At 42.9% G+C, this 13,955-nt stretch overlaps 1 protein-coding gene across 1 annotated transcript in view; it reads left to right on the forward strand.

The window, feature by feature from the left end:
• TNIP1 (TNFAIP3 interacting protein 1) overlaps positions 1-13,955 on the forward strand; it is a 45,422-nt gene that overhangs the window by 3,521 nt on the left and 27,946 nt on the right. The window contains exons 3-5 of the mRNA XM_018555578.1: positions 2,583-2,680; positions 5,110-5,178; positions 12,884-13,078. Of these exons, the coding sequence (XP_018411080.1) occupies positions 2,583-2,680; positions 5,110-5,178; positions 12,884-13,078 (362 nt within the window). The remainder of the gene's footprint in view (positions 1-2,582; positions 2,681-5,109; positions 5,179-12,883; positions 13,079-13,955) is intronic.

Below are 13,955 nucleotides of genomic sequence, written 5' to 3' on the forward strand. Positions count from 1 at the left end.
GGAGCTAACAAGCCCCTGTGTTAGCGCTGCTTGTCTGAACACACACAAGGACCATGGGGAACAAAATCTAACAAGCCCCTGTGTGATAGATTTGGAGGTGACAGCTTCTTTTTATTGAACCAGTTTGGGTCAGACCTGCAGGCTGCATACAAGTGATCTCTTGTACTTAAGGAGCGACACCTTCCCACCTCTGTACATTTAGCCCTGCTTGCCCGAACACACACAGGGACCACGGGGAACAAAAGTAGCCACCTTCCAGAAGAAAGGACAGTGTTAGCATGAATTAAGAGATGTTTTGACAATCTACAGCCGAATGATACACAAATAATAGAAGCAGGGACACCGACACTCCAATATATTTATTATTATTATAATACAGGATTTATATAGCGCCAATAGTTTGCGCAGCGCTTTACAATATAGGGAAGACATTACAATCACAATACAAGCCCCTGAGGGCTTACAATATAAGCGTGAAGAAAAGTCTTATTTATTGAAGAGATGCAACATATCACATAAATGCGACAACCGTTTTAGGGGCCCCACAGGATCCCCTTCCTCAAGCAATGACATGTGGCACTGTGTGACCCGGAATGGTCGTCGCATTTATGTAATATGTCGCACCTCTTCAATAAATAAGACTTTTCTTATTGGAGTGCCGGTGTCCCTGCGTCTACTGTTATATGACGGTTGCCATCCGTCGATCACCGCAGCACCCATCTGATTCTTTTGGAGACAAGCGGTCAGGAGTGCGATGGGTTCATGGATCCGATACACAAATAAGATACATTTTTGTTAATAGTTAAGGTCCTTGAATGTATTTTTAAGATTTAACTCCTGAGTTTGTCAATACTGATAAATACTCTATATTTCATATAGTGTCAGTTGTGTCTCAAAACGTTGTTGAGATCACTGTATATGTTCTCCTGTTTTCAGTGGTTATTTAAAGCAACTTCAATAAAACAAATCCTTGCCTTTCAGGCTCTGACTAAACAGGCAGGTTTCCGATCTACCAGGGGGTGAGCTTATCTCAGCCACCTCATAAACCAAAAGGACTTTCAGCAACCTTCTACTCACAGCCATCCAACTTGTAGCTCTCTCAGAATGCTCTCTGAGTCCCAGGCCAGAGCAAAATCCTGCTTCAGCCTTCCCCCTTTTATCTCACCTTGATAAGCAATCATTAAGCAATTAACAATCGAGGTGAGAGACACAAAACCCGAGCTGGATTATTTAGACCCAAAGTCAACCTGAAAATCTGGTCTGGGTTTCCGCTATTCCTGTACATAGGATAGAAAGCGAGGGGAAAATATACCACCCCTCAATGACTTCTTCTCCTTTCCTTAATGCCAGACCTTGAGCAAGACTCATGATGCAGCACAATAAATAAGACTTTGAAGTGGGATAAGACAGATGGGGAAAGTCTGTTGAGGAGATGTCATTGCTTTGAGATCAGGGTGATAGAAGGCAGGAGCCACTCTGCACCTAGAAATATTAATTCTTAAAATATAAGTTTTGCACAAAATATGTAACACATAGCAACAGAAGATCCATTTCTCAGTGTCTCTGCCAATATTGTGTAGTTTGAACTTCCAGGATGCCCAGAGAACTAAACCTTGTCATTAGATTGTGATTTTTGTATCTGGTTACAGTTCTGCTTTAAAGAGGTAGTAAACCGCCAACAAAATCAAGGCAATAGTGGGTCCCCAGGAGATGTTTCCCATAATGTACTAGTATGCACAGCATATAAGCACATTAAGGGTAACTTACCTTTCTGGGCATTGCAATGCCAGCGATAGTTTCCTCTGTCAGCGCTGCTATCTTCACCTGTCGTCATCTTCTGGGTTTAGCATCTTCAGCATTTTGTTTGGCCAGGCTGGGATGATGTAAGTCCCGCGCATGCGCACAGCAGTTACGGGACCTTGTTAAGTTTGTGCACGCAAACATTGACAGGCAGGAAGGGAGCATTTATGACAGAAAAGAACATACAGGGTCTCTTCTGTTATAAAAACCCTACTTGTCAGCATTTTTTTCTAATCTTTACTTTACTTCCACATTAAATATCAGACTTAATTGGACTGATCCATTAAAGCTGAGTTTAATCCGCTAACATTTTTCTTTCCTTGGTTCATCCCTCTCCCCTTTATCAACATGCTAATATTTGTAAATAAAATCTGTCTGTTTTCAATACATATCTTATTTTAGACCAATGCCAATGATGACATCACTGGGCTACTGGGCTTCTTTGTGCAATGCAGGCAGATCATGGCTGGTGGGAGGGGTTTCTGGAAACAGCAGACTGCCCTGGGTGACACCTACATGCAATGCTGAGCCTCCGTGATTGAAAGAACTGACATCTAATTAATAAAAGGGGCGGGCCAGGGACAGTAAGGGGGGAGTAAAGGGTTAGATGATGTTGATGTCCTCCAGCCAGGAAATAAGGCAGACTCTATCTGACTTGCTGCAGCTTCTAATGCAGACTCAGAATCTCACAATATGCTGTGAAGTCAGACTAAGCAATTTCAGTACAGGAGAGGAGCCGGTACAACTAGAATTCAGCTTTACCTCTTTGTAATCTGTTTTAGAAAAAGAGAACGCAGATGATTTCTTGCATGTACGGATGGAAAAACTGAATGTGGAATCACATACTACTGCGAAAACTAACCAGAAATCTCCAACAAGTGTGAGTAGCCTAAAACATTCAAGATGTCCTTACATATTCAAGTCTCTTTAAATCACACCTCCTGACCCATTATTACTCCCCATTTACGTTAATTTGTGTCTCCCCTGGAGCCTCCACAAAATTCCTGGTGATTCTGGGTATGGGGGAGCATGTGAGCCAACTTCCAGACCTAAACACTGTCATGTGGGGGATTCTTCACTCTCCCATATAAAAGAATGAAGGACCCGGACTCATTTCTAGAAAGATAAAACTCCCCATGTGATATGCATCTGACTGTAAGGCTAAGTCATAATAATAAATTATTTTCTATATATGTTCAGCTTAATGGCCTTTAGATTTACAGTTAGGGTAGTCTACCTTTAGATTTAGAGCAGAACTCCAAGCAAAAGTGTTCTTAACCCTCGCAGTAGGGCTATCTCCGCACTGCAAGGGTTAAGTCTTTAGATTTAGAGCAGAACTCTAGGCAAAAGTGTTCTTAACCCTCGCAGTAGGGCTATCTCCACGCTGCAAGGGTTAAGTCTTTAGATTTAGAGCAGAACTCTAGGCAAAAGTGTTCTTAACACTCGCAGTAGGGCTATCTCTGCACTGTGAGGGTTAAGTCTTTAGCTTTAGAGTAGAACTCCAGGCAAAAGTGTACTTAACCCTCGCAGTAGGGCTATCTCCGCACTGTAAAGGGTTAAGTCTAGGTGCTAAAAAAAATGTTATACTCCCCCGAACTGCAGAGCCAGCTGCCTGCTACTCCAATCCCTGAAGACTGCCTTCTCCTCTACCGCAGCGATGGTATGTCCCTCTGCGTCCTATACACCGTGTATAGTGCATGATGCCTCGAAGATCATTAGACCGCTGCAGCGGATGAAGAGCGAGGCTCCAGGGATCGGTCTAAGAGCAGACTTGCTCCCTTGTGGACTTTTGATGCCCCCCCCCCCAACACTTACAGCTCTAAATGGTGTTAAATGGCCCTTTGTAAACAAACCACTCACCCTGAAAAGAAAAATACCTCAGTGCCAGTCTAGAATTCTTCCAGGGGCAACAGTGACATTACCTGACGGTATACCTGACATTAGTGAAGGTATGCCCAGCAGTGCTGGGAGGTTGAAATCCCAGTCGCCGTTGTGCTAGTTTTTGCCCTCATTATCTAAGTCCTGGTTCACACCTGGGTGTTTTACAGCGCGTTCCTACGCTCTGTAAAACGCTCAACATGTGAAAACCAATAATTGCCTATGGGCATGGTTCCCACCTGGGCGTATTTCAGCGCGTAGGAACGTGCTGAAAAACGCCCAAAGAAGTACAGGAGCTTTTTTGGGGCGTTTTGCCGCGCGTTTCCATTGGTATTCCCGAGAGTGGATCGGGGTTAACAAAGCGGTAACCCCGAGCCACACTCGGGAATACAGCGTACAGGTCTTACCTTGTCCGCGATCCCAGATGTGTCCTCCGGCGGCTGCCGACTTCCGGGTTCTGTCCCTTTGCGAGCGGCCGTGTCGCAGGGGGCGGAGCTGGCGAGAAGTTTGAAAGTGAAACAAAATTTTTTATTTTTTTTTAATAGAGAAAATAAAGGAAAAAACAAAAAAAATCATACAGCCAGTGAAACGCGCGTTTCACTGAACGGAAAAACGTGCTAGAAAACGAGCTGAAAAACGAGCAGAAAAAATACGCCCAGGTGTCAACCCAGCCTTAATGTTAAGGTCCCCACACACCTTGCGATAATCGTACGATTGTGTGGAAGCCGTGCGACCTCTACTACTGTAAGGTCGCACGACTTTAAACTTACGAACATGTTCGAAAACCCGACGAGCATCGTACGATGTTCGGCGGGTGTGTAGCATGTTCGTAAGATAAAAGCCAGACGGGCCGGTGTGCGCAAGCGCACACTGCCCGTTCGCCATTGCGGTCATCGGAAGCCCGCCCCACAGGGGGGCGCGGCTTGCGATAATCGCAAGTACGATCTGCCTGTCCAAGATAGGCAGATTGTACGTTTTTTTAAGTACCTTACAACCATCGCAAGACAAAAGTCTTGCGATGGTTGTAAGGTGTGTGCCCAGCCTTACGCTACTACCGGTACTTTCCTCTGCATGCATCGCAATGTAGTGTCGAAGGGGCTGTAAAGCTCTCCTAAATTAAAACATATGTTCACTTTGAGTTTTGTCATTCTGCTAATGTTGAAACTTTTCACAGGCTGCATGATACTGCTTTGTATACTTTTCTCGTTCTGTAACTCAGTCCGTCTGCTGTGTTACTATTCTTCCTGCATGTGAGTGGTCCGGCAGCTGATACAGGGAAAGTGTCTTCTACCTTCATTCCACAGAGTGCTAGTAAAACCAAACCCACAAATAGGGATGTTGGCTCTCACAAAATATAATAATAATGTTGAGTGAAAACAGTGTAGTCCGGGTTGAAATTGCCCATTGTAAATCAATGTTTTTCTTCTGTAGGGATCATCTTCGGAATTTGAAATTCTGGGTCACAGTGAAAGAAGAAAGCCTCTTGAAGCCAGATTATCGGTAAGTACATAGTTGGGTAATGAATAGTGATGGGCCGAATTTGAACGGCCGAAAAGTTTGAATTCGAACTCAGTGCAGGTCAATGGGGGTAGAACTTTCAAAAACGATTGTCCCCTTTAGGAGGGCTTATATGCAAGTTATTGGCCATAAAAGGTGTATGGGGGTCCGGGTACTGCTCTGGGGGACAGGAATCAACGGGGAAAAAAAAAGTTTTTAAAGGAACAGGCATTTTTACATCACTTAAAGGGTAAAAATTAAAAATTCCTTCAAATATTGTGCCTGGGGGGTCCCCATAAACTGCCTGTGAAGTGGCGGATCTGTACGATGTATAGAACCTGCTGCAGCAAAAAGTGACATTTAAAAAGAAAAAAAAAAAAAGTGTGTGGGGGTTCCCCCTTGAAGTTATACCCGGCCCTTAAGGTCTGGTGGGAATTTTAAGGAGGAACCCCACCCCCAGAAATTGGGTTTGGGGAAACGTGGGGTCCCCCCTAAAATTCCAGACCCTTGATCCGAGCATAGGCCTGGCAGGGCAGGAAGGAGGGGGGGGTGATGAGCGAGCGCCCCCCTCCCTCACACACATGCCCTCGGCACTGGGAGGGTGCTTTTCCAGGGTCACCCATGAAAAGCACCTTGTCCCCGTGCCGATGGGGACAAGGGCCTCTTCCCCACAACCCTGACACGGTGGGCTTATTTGCATCTGGATACCCCTTTAATTAAGATGCCGCTCCCCACCCCTTGTGAATGAGTAAGGGGTACCCATTCACTAAAGGGTTAAATAAAATAGTTATTAAAAAGTCCAGACTTTTGATAAAAATCCTTTTTTGGGAAAAAAAAAAAAGACATGTTTGTTTTTTGTTTTTGAAAAGCCTTTTATTTTGATTTTTTTAAACCCCAAAAATTGATCCACCGACGTAATCCATGGTCACTCACGGCGAACAGGCCGCGAACATCCCACAAAGTTCTTGCGTTCAGCGAACACTCGAACTGGCGATGCTTGAGTCGAACTTGCGGGAACCGTCAGCCCAACCCTAGTAATGAGCTAACCTGCCGCTGGACCACATTGTCTTGGAGAGAGAACTTCCACTTTGCCTCCTAGAAAGTCATTTTCTTGGTGTTCAGTGGGTGGAGAAGGTTTGTATCCTCCGCCAGATTTGTATCGCTTTTTGTGTCCTGATTAAAGCGATTCTGTAGCTGGGTCAGATGAAGAGAGTCTAGTCACCTGTCCCACTGCCTGTTCCTCCGATCTTTGCTATCTGGAGCAGCTATGCATGGCAACCAATCAGCATCAATCTTTTATTTTTAAAGCTGAACTGAACTGAAGAGAGAAGCTGATTGGTTGTCATGGGCAACTGCTCCATATTCTGGCTGCTCCAGTTTTGATAAATTCCCCCCTATTGTATTCTTTTCACAGAATACAAGGTGTGCTGAGATTGGAGGAGGGGAGATTTAATCTTTAGATGGCAAGTGTGAAAATATTGTTTTTTCCTGGAATTCAGCTTTAAATGCCAACTCCAGGGAAATTCAAAGTTTTCCCTTGCAGTGAGGCTGAACCCTCACTGCAAAGGTTACCTGATTATTTATGCCTAGGAGACAGGAAAAAGCTGTTTTACTTACCTGATCCTCGCTCACATAGCTGGCAATCACCTCCTCTCCCTTTCTGCTTTGGCTGAGGACTGCCCCTCGGTGTTCTCACGTACAATGCAGGGCTATGAAGCTTGAATTGCACTTGATGATGTAAGCAGTCCTTAGACCGCCAATACTAAGGCTAGAAGACGCTGCGGGGACTGGTCTAGCAGCCCAGAGGTAGCCGGCAGGAGATGGGATCAGGTAAGTAAAACGGCTTTTTCCTGTCCCCTAGGCATACATAAGCAGTTATCCCTTGCAGATTGGGAGCAGTCCCACAAGGGAAAACTTTAATTTTCCCTGGAGTTGCGCTTTAACTTTCCCTGAGCATGGGGTGTTGTGCTGAGAAACATTTTTCTTCAGATTGTGATTGGGAAGCAGTTAACTCAGCTGTTTGAGTTATAATACCTGTATATATATAATGATAATGTTCAGTGATGGGCTGGTGCCAAAACTACCCTATTAACACCTTCAAGGGTCTCTAAGCAGTTGCAGCAAGTTTTTCTTTTGTTCTTGTCTGTGGATATCTGAGACATGTAAAGCCTGTACAAATTTTAGGTACATGGAGGTACTTCAGCAGGCAGTATAGTAAGCATCACTTGTCGGGATTACGTGCTCACTCTCACACCTTCTTGCGTAATTTGCAGACTTGACAGCTGTTGCTCTTCCTCATTAGTAATTGATCAATCGTTTGTTTTTCCCCAGCCAGAGAAATTCCCCAATGTATTCTCTGAATGTACTAAAAATGTAAAAGTCAATATTTGATTTGGTTTGTGTTGGAAACAATTCTTCCTTTAACTCCTTTTGTGTGAAGCTCAACGTCTTCCAAGGAGAAAAAAGAGTGGAATGGACAGAAGCACATAATACGATGTTTACTTTCTCATTAACGATTACCAGTGTAAGACGTTGCGTAACATTATTATTACTCAAACATATTAGTGCTTGAGTATTCCTCTGTTTTGGTTGTTTTCACAAAGCAGGAATTCCAGATATTTCCAGACCCTTTCCTGAAATCCTGAAAAAAACCCTAATATATACGACACCCTATGCCTGTGTTTAATGTTCTGAAAAGTGTACAGGATGCTCTTTCAATGTTTTATTAAACTTTCTCTTCTTTAGTTTCCGAGTTTGCAGCATATTATCTCTAGTACACAATGTTTCCTGGTGGTCTATGTTTCCTTTTGTTGGCCTCACTAGTACAGACTGGGTTAGTCAGCCTGGCCACACTTCCCCCATTGTGCAATCTTGTAGTTTTCTTAGTGGCATCAGCATTGTTCTCTGACATTGACTCATGGTTCACGGCTCTGTGTAACACATACATGTATATGAACTCTGCATAGCTGCAGGGACTGTATGTGATGTGAATAATTCAGGGGCTTTCTCATCCTGCTTGTCAGCTGTTTAAACCTGATTGTACATGTTATCCTGGTCTAGAGCTGCAGCTAACGATTATTTTCAAAATCGATTAGGTCATCGAGGAACAAGCCTTTCAGTACACCGTATTCAGTATTTAGATTTCATCTTCTAGGTGCTCATCAATGAAACCCACCAATCAGACGCTGCTTTTTTTTTTCCTCTCAGCAGTGCTACATACAGTACATATAGATTCTAGAAATGCGAACCAGAACTTCTGAAACAGGATGCTTTATGCTGGGAGCATGCAGATGATCTTTAGTAGCACAAAGACACTGCTAAATCTGCTAGTCGTGTTAGAATGTCATTTGAACAATTTCATCCAGACCTGCTACTTGGATGAAATCCCACACATATTAAACAGGAGGAGGAGCCTGGTGAAAAATTCTCAGCCAATCAGCTGTAGTTACTGTTCGATTATTCTGACAGTGGCACACCCGCTGCTGTCCGAATACAATAGCCCAGCAGGAGATTCACAATGTTTAACATAGAAGATTTTTTTTTTGTTCAGCCTGCAGGCTAACTTAAAGGAATCTAACACTGTCTGGCCAGCTTTAGAGAAGCAACTGAATACTACATATTTGAAACAAATAGCTCCTGCAGATTAAAGCTGGCCATAAATTATGCAAATTTCAGCCAGTTCTGGAAATTCGCACAGTGGGTGCCGCTCTTTGCACCCTGTCAGCCAGCATCCGTCCATCAGCTGGAAATCTTCAAACGAACAGAGCTGGCCACCGCCCGCTGTATAGGAATACAAAAGAAACAGCGGGGATTCCTCGATCAACGCGCTCGTAGTGTTGATGGAAGAGTCTGTTCTATTTGTTTTCATTCAGCCTGCGAGTTGAACAGAAAAAATATAGAACAGTGTATGGCCAGCTTAATGTACTCAAGTAGCAATTACCCCCTGGTGATCGTACCATGATCCAAACTTGTGATTGATTGATATCACTGGCGTCTGCATGCTGCTTGTATAGCTCAATTTATAGGGAGCCATTTGTTCCATTTTAACAATTGATTGCTACTCTTTGGGCTCCTTGTATAAAGCAGTTGTATTGCCTTACTGCAGACGTTTTGCTGCTTTAAAAAAAAATCACATTTAAAATAATTGAAATAAATATTGTAGCTAAAATAATAATTTTATATACCCACGCAAGCACAGGGAGAATTTGCATACACCTTGCAGATAGTGACCTGGCCGGGATACAAACCAGGGATCCCCAGTGCTGCAAGGCAGAAGCGCTAACCACTTCGCCACTGTGATGCCCGTATACACATATTTATGCTGGATTATTGTGCTGGCTTCTGGCATTTTAATATACTCTTGTACAAGAGGCCTAAACCTTCCCTATCCTTCAGTTTCTCTCTCAGATCTGCTACCGGGTTGAATACTGTAGTTTGGTGCTGCCTCCATGGAGGAGGAATATGCATTAGCCCAGGAGTACCTTGTGGTACATTTGGCTAATGAAAGCTAGCTAAAAAGGTGATGGATTAGGGCTGGTATAAAAAGCCAGTCAGGCTATGGGAGCCCGGCCTGTATGAAGCTCTACGTGTCAAAAAAAGAAATAGTCTTTTCAGATGCATTATGCGGTGTGTCAGAAATGGCAGTATCTATCTATCTATCTATCTATCTATCTATCTATCTATCTATCTATCTATTATCTATCTATCTATCTATCTATTATCTATCTATCTATCTATCTATCTATCTATCTATCTATCTATCTATCTATATGTGTCCACTAACAGGTGGACTTTGCCTGGCTGTCATGCTGAGTCTCTCTTCTGTATTTTTACACACTCACCCAGAACAAATGTGCAGATCAGGAATGAATTTGGACTTTCTTGCTTTGCATACTCAGTTCAGATCAGTAACTCAGATAGTACTGAGGCTAAAGGGTTAGCATGATTGTCAGGGTACTTGGATTTTTCAGAGGGAGGTCAGCAATGGCATCCCCACTATTTTTCTTTAGAAAGGTTTTTTGTTAATACATCAGCCCCATGGGGTTTTAAATAACCCCTCCCAACCTTGACGTGGTACTTTCAACTTCTGTATTACCTTGTCCTGTAACTCCAGAATTAGGCCCCGTTCACACCTAGGCATATTGTCGCAGTTGACCAGTCAGGCTATGGGAGCCCGGCCTGTATGAAGCTCTACGTGTCAAAAAAAGAAATAGTCTTTTCAGATGCATTATGCGGTGTGTCAGAAATGGCAGTATCTATCTATCTATCTATCTATCTATCTATCTATCTATTATCTATCTATCTATCTATCTATTATCTATCTATCTATCTATCTATCTATCTATCTATCTATCTATCTATCTATCTATATGTGTCCACTAAAAAGTGGACTTTGCCTGGCTGTCATGCTGAGTCTCTCTTCTGTATTTTTACACACTCACCCAGAACAAATGTGCAGATCAGGAATGAATTTGGACTTTCTTGCTTTGCATACTCAGTTCAGATCAGTAACTCAGATAGTACTGAGGCTAAAGGGTTAGCATGATTGTCAGGGTACTTGGATTTTTCAGAGGGAGGTCAGCAATGGCATCCCCACTATTTTTCTTTAGAAAGGTTTTTTGTTAATACATCAGCCCCATGGGGTTTTAAATAACCCCTCCCAACCTTGACGTGGTACTTTCAACTTCTGTATTACCTTGTCCTGTAACTCCAGAATTAGGCCCCGTTCACACCTAGGCATATTGTCGCAGTTGATTCAGCGCTACAAAACGTTCATCTCCAGAAATCCCATTCTTTTCTATGGCCCCTGTTCACACCTTTTGCGTTTTGTCGCAAGCAGAAAAACGCCTGTCATGCACACTAGTACATGAGCTACTTTGGGGCAGATTTCAGAGCGTTTTGTCCTCATAGACTCAATAGAAAACACTTGAAAACGCACAGTGTGATTATTTTTGCGCACGTTTAACCCATTCACATGAATGTCCCAAAATCGGCTCACACAAATGCGCAACTTGACATACGCGCGTAAACGCACAAAAAAAAGCTCAAAAAAGACACGGGTATATTGTATGCATAGAATACTCTGCCATTGCATTATACTGTGTGAACCATTTGTGTTCTTTCTTTTTCTAATTGAAAATCAATAAATATTTTGAAACAAAAAAAAAAAAGATACGCGTAAAGCACACTTAATAGGTGTCACTTAGGTGTGAATGCAGCCTTAAAGAACTTGAATATAATGGACTTCAGCACCAGAAATGACCTAAACTCTTTAAAAGATATCTGTGTGCACTTCCCATATTTCCCACTAGGGGGAGATGACATTCCTATTTTGTTAGCCTGGACTTGACAAAAAAAGTGATGTGAATGGTCACCTGCCAGTGGTTGGAAAATTTACATTGAATATTTCTGCAGCTGGTTGCAGATATCCTGAGTTCCAGATCTTTGCATTATTTGCAGAGATCCAGGTACCACTGAAAAAATCCCCCAGGGATGCCATATTTTATGCAGAAGGTTGTCTGTGATTTGATCTCACAGTCTGTGGCTAATTGAAAGAGCTATAGTAAGGAAGTCAATGGATCAGTGGAAGAGTTTTCTTGGAAAGACTAAATACCAGTGCAGTGCCATGCGCCATGATTGCAAAGCAACAGGTTCACTTTTTTCCCTGACTTCATGCTGCTTATACAGGGTTTTAAGTATATCTGTCCCTTGAAGCCCAACTCTATAATAGTAGTAGTAGTAGTAGTAGTAGTAACAATATTAATAATAAAAGCTAAAAAAACAGCTTTGGCTTCAATGCTCACCTCCTCAAAAACACTGCCCCTTGCAGTACTCCTGTCTGCCACTAGATGTCTTCAATCTTCTGGGTTGAATGACACCCAGCATCCTTTAACCCACTTCCTGAGCTTGTGGGGCATCATGGTCTCGCTCCCTGGTGGGGGGGCATTTACACGTCACCCTGAAGTCATAGTATAAGGATGCTGAGAATAGCAGTGACGTTATTACGTCAGCAACACTGCATCATTGGGTACCATAGAAGAGATGAAGAGGAGGACCCTGCAGCATCACCTTACTGACCTAAAGACATCTAAACAAAGGTAAGTATCAAAGAAAACAGGCAAAAAATACTGGCTGGGGGGCATCCAGGGGTGAGGGATGGGGGATACTTATTGGTGGGTGAAGGTAGGTCAGAACTGGGCTGTAAATGAGAAAATACTTGTATGGCACTTACATATGTTATATCCGTGTTTTAACAAAATTGGTGTTTTCCTTTGAAAATATGCCGTCCCGCTATTCACATTCTGAAGTCGTTGTTTTCTCCGAACGATTATAACAGTTTTGAGTTACAGCAGCGGGGGAAGAGTTGGGTTTTTCCATGATTTCACTATGAAAATATATGGTCAATGATTATGAAATTTAATATTGTTCCTCTTCCGTTTGGAGGTTATTTATCTTGGTTAGTGTTCTGCTTTGTCTTCATAAAGGAAGTGCAAGAGTGAAAGATCATTTCTGTAGTGGGGTACAAAGACGTCCTATGTGACTTTTAGCTGTGGGCTATAGAAGGGGAGTCAGATGCAGCCGTATGCTCTACATAAAATGTCTGTTTAATTTATAATAAATTGGGAAGTTGCAATGAAATTGATTACCAAACACCGATACAATGAATCCCTTTAATCTGATTGACTGTTGTGCTGATATTGTGTATCAGGACCCTGGCCCGAATGTGCATCATGAAGACGAAAACCTACATCATCACCTGCAGCGTATGGAGAATTCACTGAGCATGTTCGCTGAGGAACCTGACCAGAACCGGCTTCTCAATCACATAAGCCGAATGGTGCTGGAGTTTAACCGCCTGGCAGGCAAAGTACATAAGAACGAGATGCGGACATCGGTATTACAGGTACAAAGTTATAAAAGTAAGAAAGAGGTCATGAAAAATAGTTCTGTCCTGCAAAAAAATAGTAATAATTAAAAGCCCATTTGAAGTCACAGAAATAAATATTGAGTCAGGAAGACATTGTACTAGCCACCTCCATTTCCATAGTCTTCCCTTCATTTTCCTGTAAGCACTTGCGCAGGGTATGACTGCACAGAGGCACAGGGCACAATGCAAAATGCAAGACTTGCCAGCTGGCTAATACCGTTATTGTATGCTCCTCAACATGCCAAAACTACCAATGTTTTCTTTTCACCGACAGAAGAGATAATGCTTCAAAGTAAACTTTCCTAAATTTTAAGTGTTAAAGCAGAGCTCCTGTCAAAGCAAAAATAGTAGCTCACTAAAAGATAAAGAAGAGCAGCTTTCATTCTGGAGCTGTCCCTCACCATACTTCTTTTGTGCCAGTAGATGTCCTCAGGTTGACAAACACCCAGTATTATTCGGCCCACTTCCTCTGAGCCCAGGCTGTGGTGGATATGCCCCCAGTATTTGATTTTACGCTGAACAAGAAGCAGCACAATGAGGATCATCTGTCACTCTGCTTTCTCCTTCTGCCAGCCTAGTCAGAACTGATTGGCCCCATGTGTTGCTTCTCCCTCTTACACTCTGAGCTCTGCTTTACAGGGATGGCAAGAGGCTGATGCTAGGTCAAATTCAGATACTTACACTGCCTGCGTTTCCAAAAATATGTTCAATGATGTATTACATTTATATGTCTTTTTTTTTTTGAATCTGCCTAGAGTTCAGCTTTCAAAAGTAAAAGTCCTGCCTGGAATTGTTCACACCATGTCCGGACCACAAATGTAGTGCATTTTTGCCATGTTTTTGTGCGTTGTTG

The sequence above is a fragment of the Nanorana parkeri genome, unplaced genomic scaffold (assembly GCF_000935625.1).
Source record: "Nanorana parkeri isolate BGI_ZX_2015 unplaced genomic scaffold, ASM93562v1 scaffold203, whole genome shotgun sequence".
NCBI lineage: Eukaryota > Metazoa > Chordata > Amphibia > Anura > Dicroglossidae > Nanorana > Nanorana parkeri.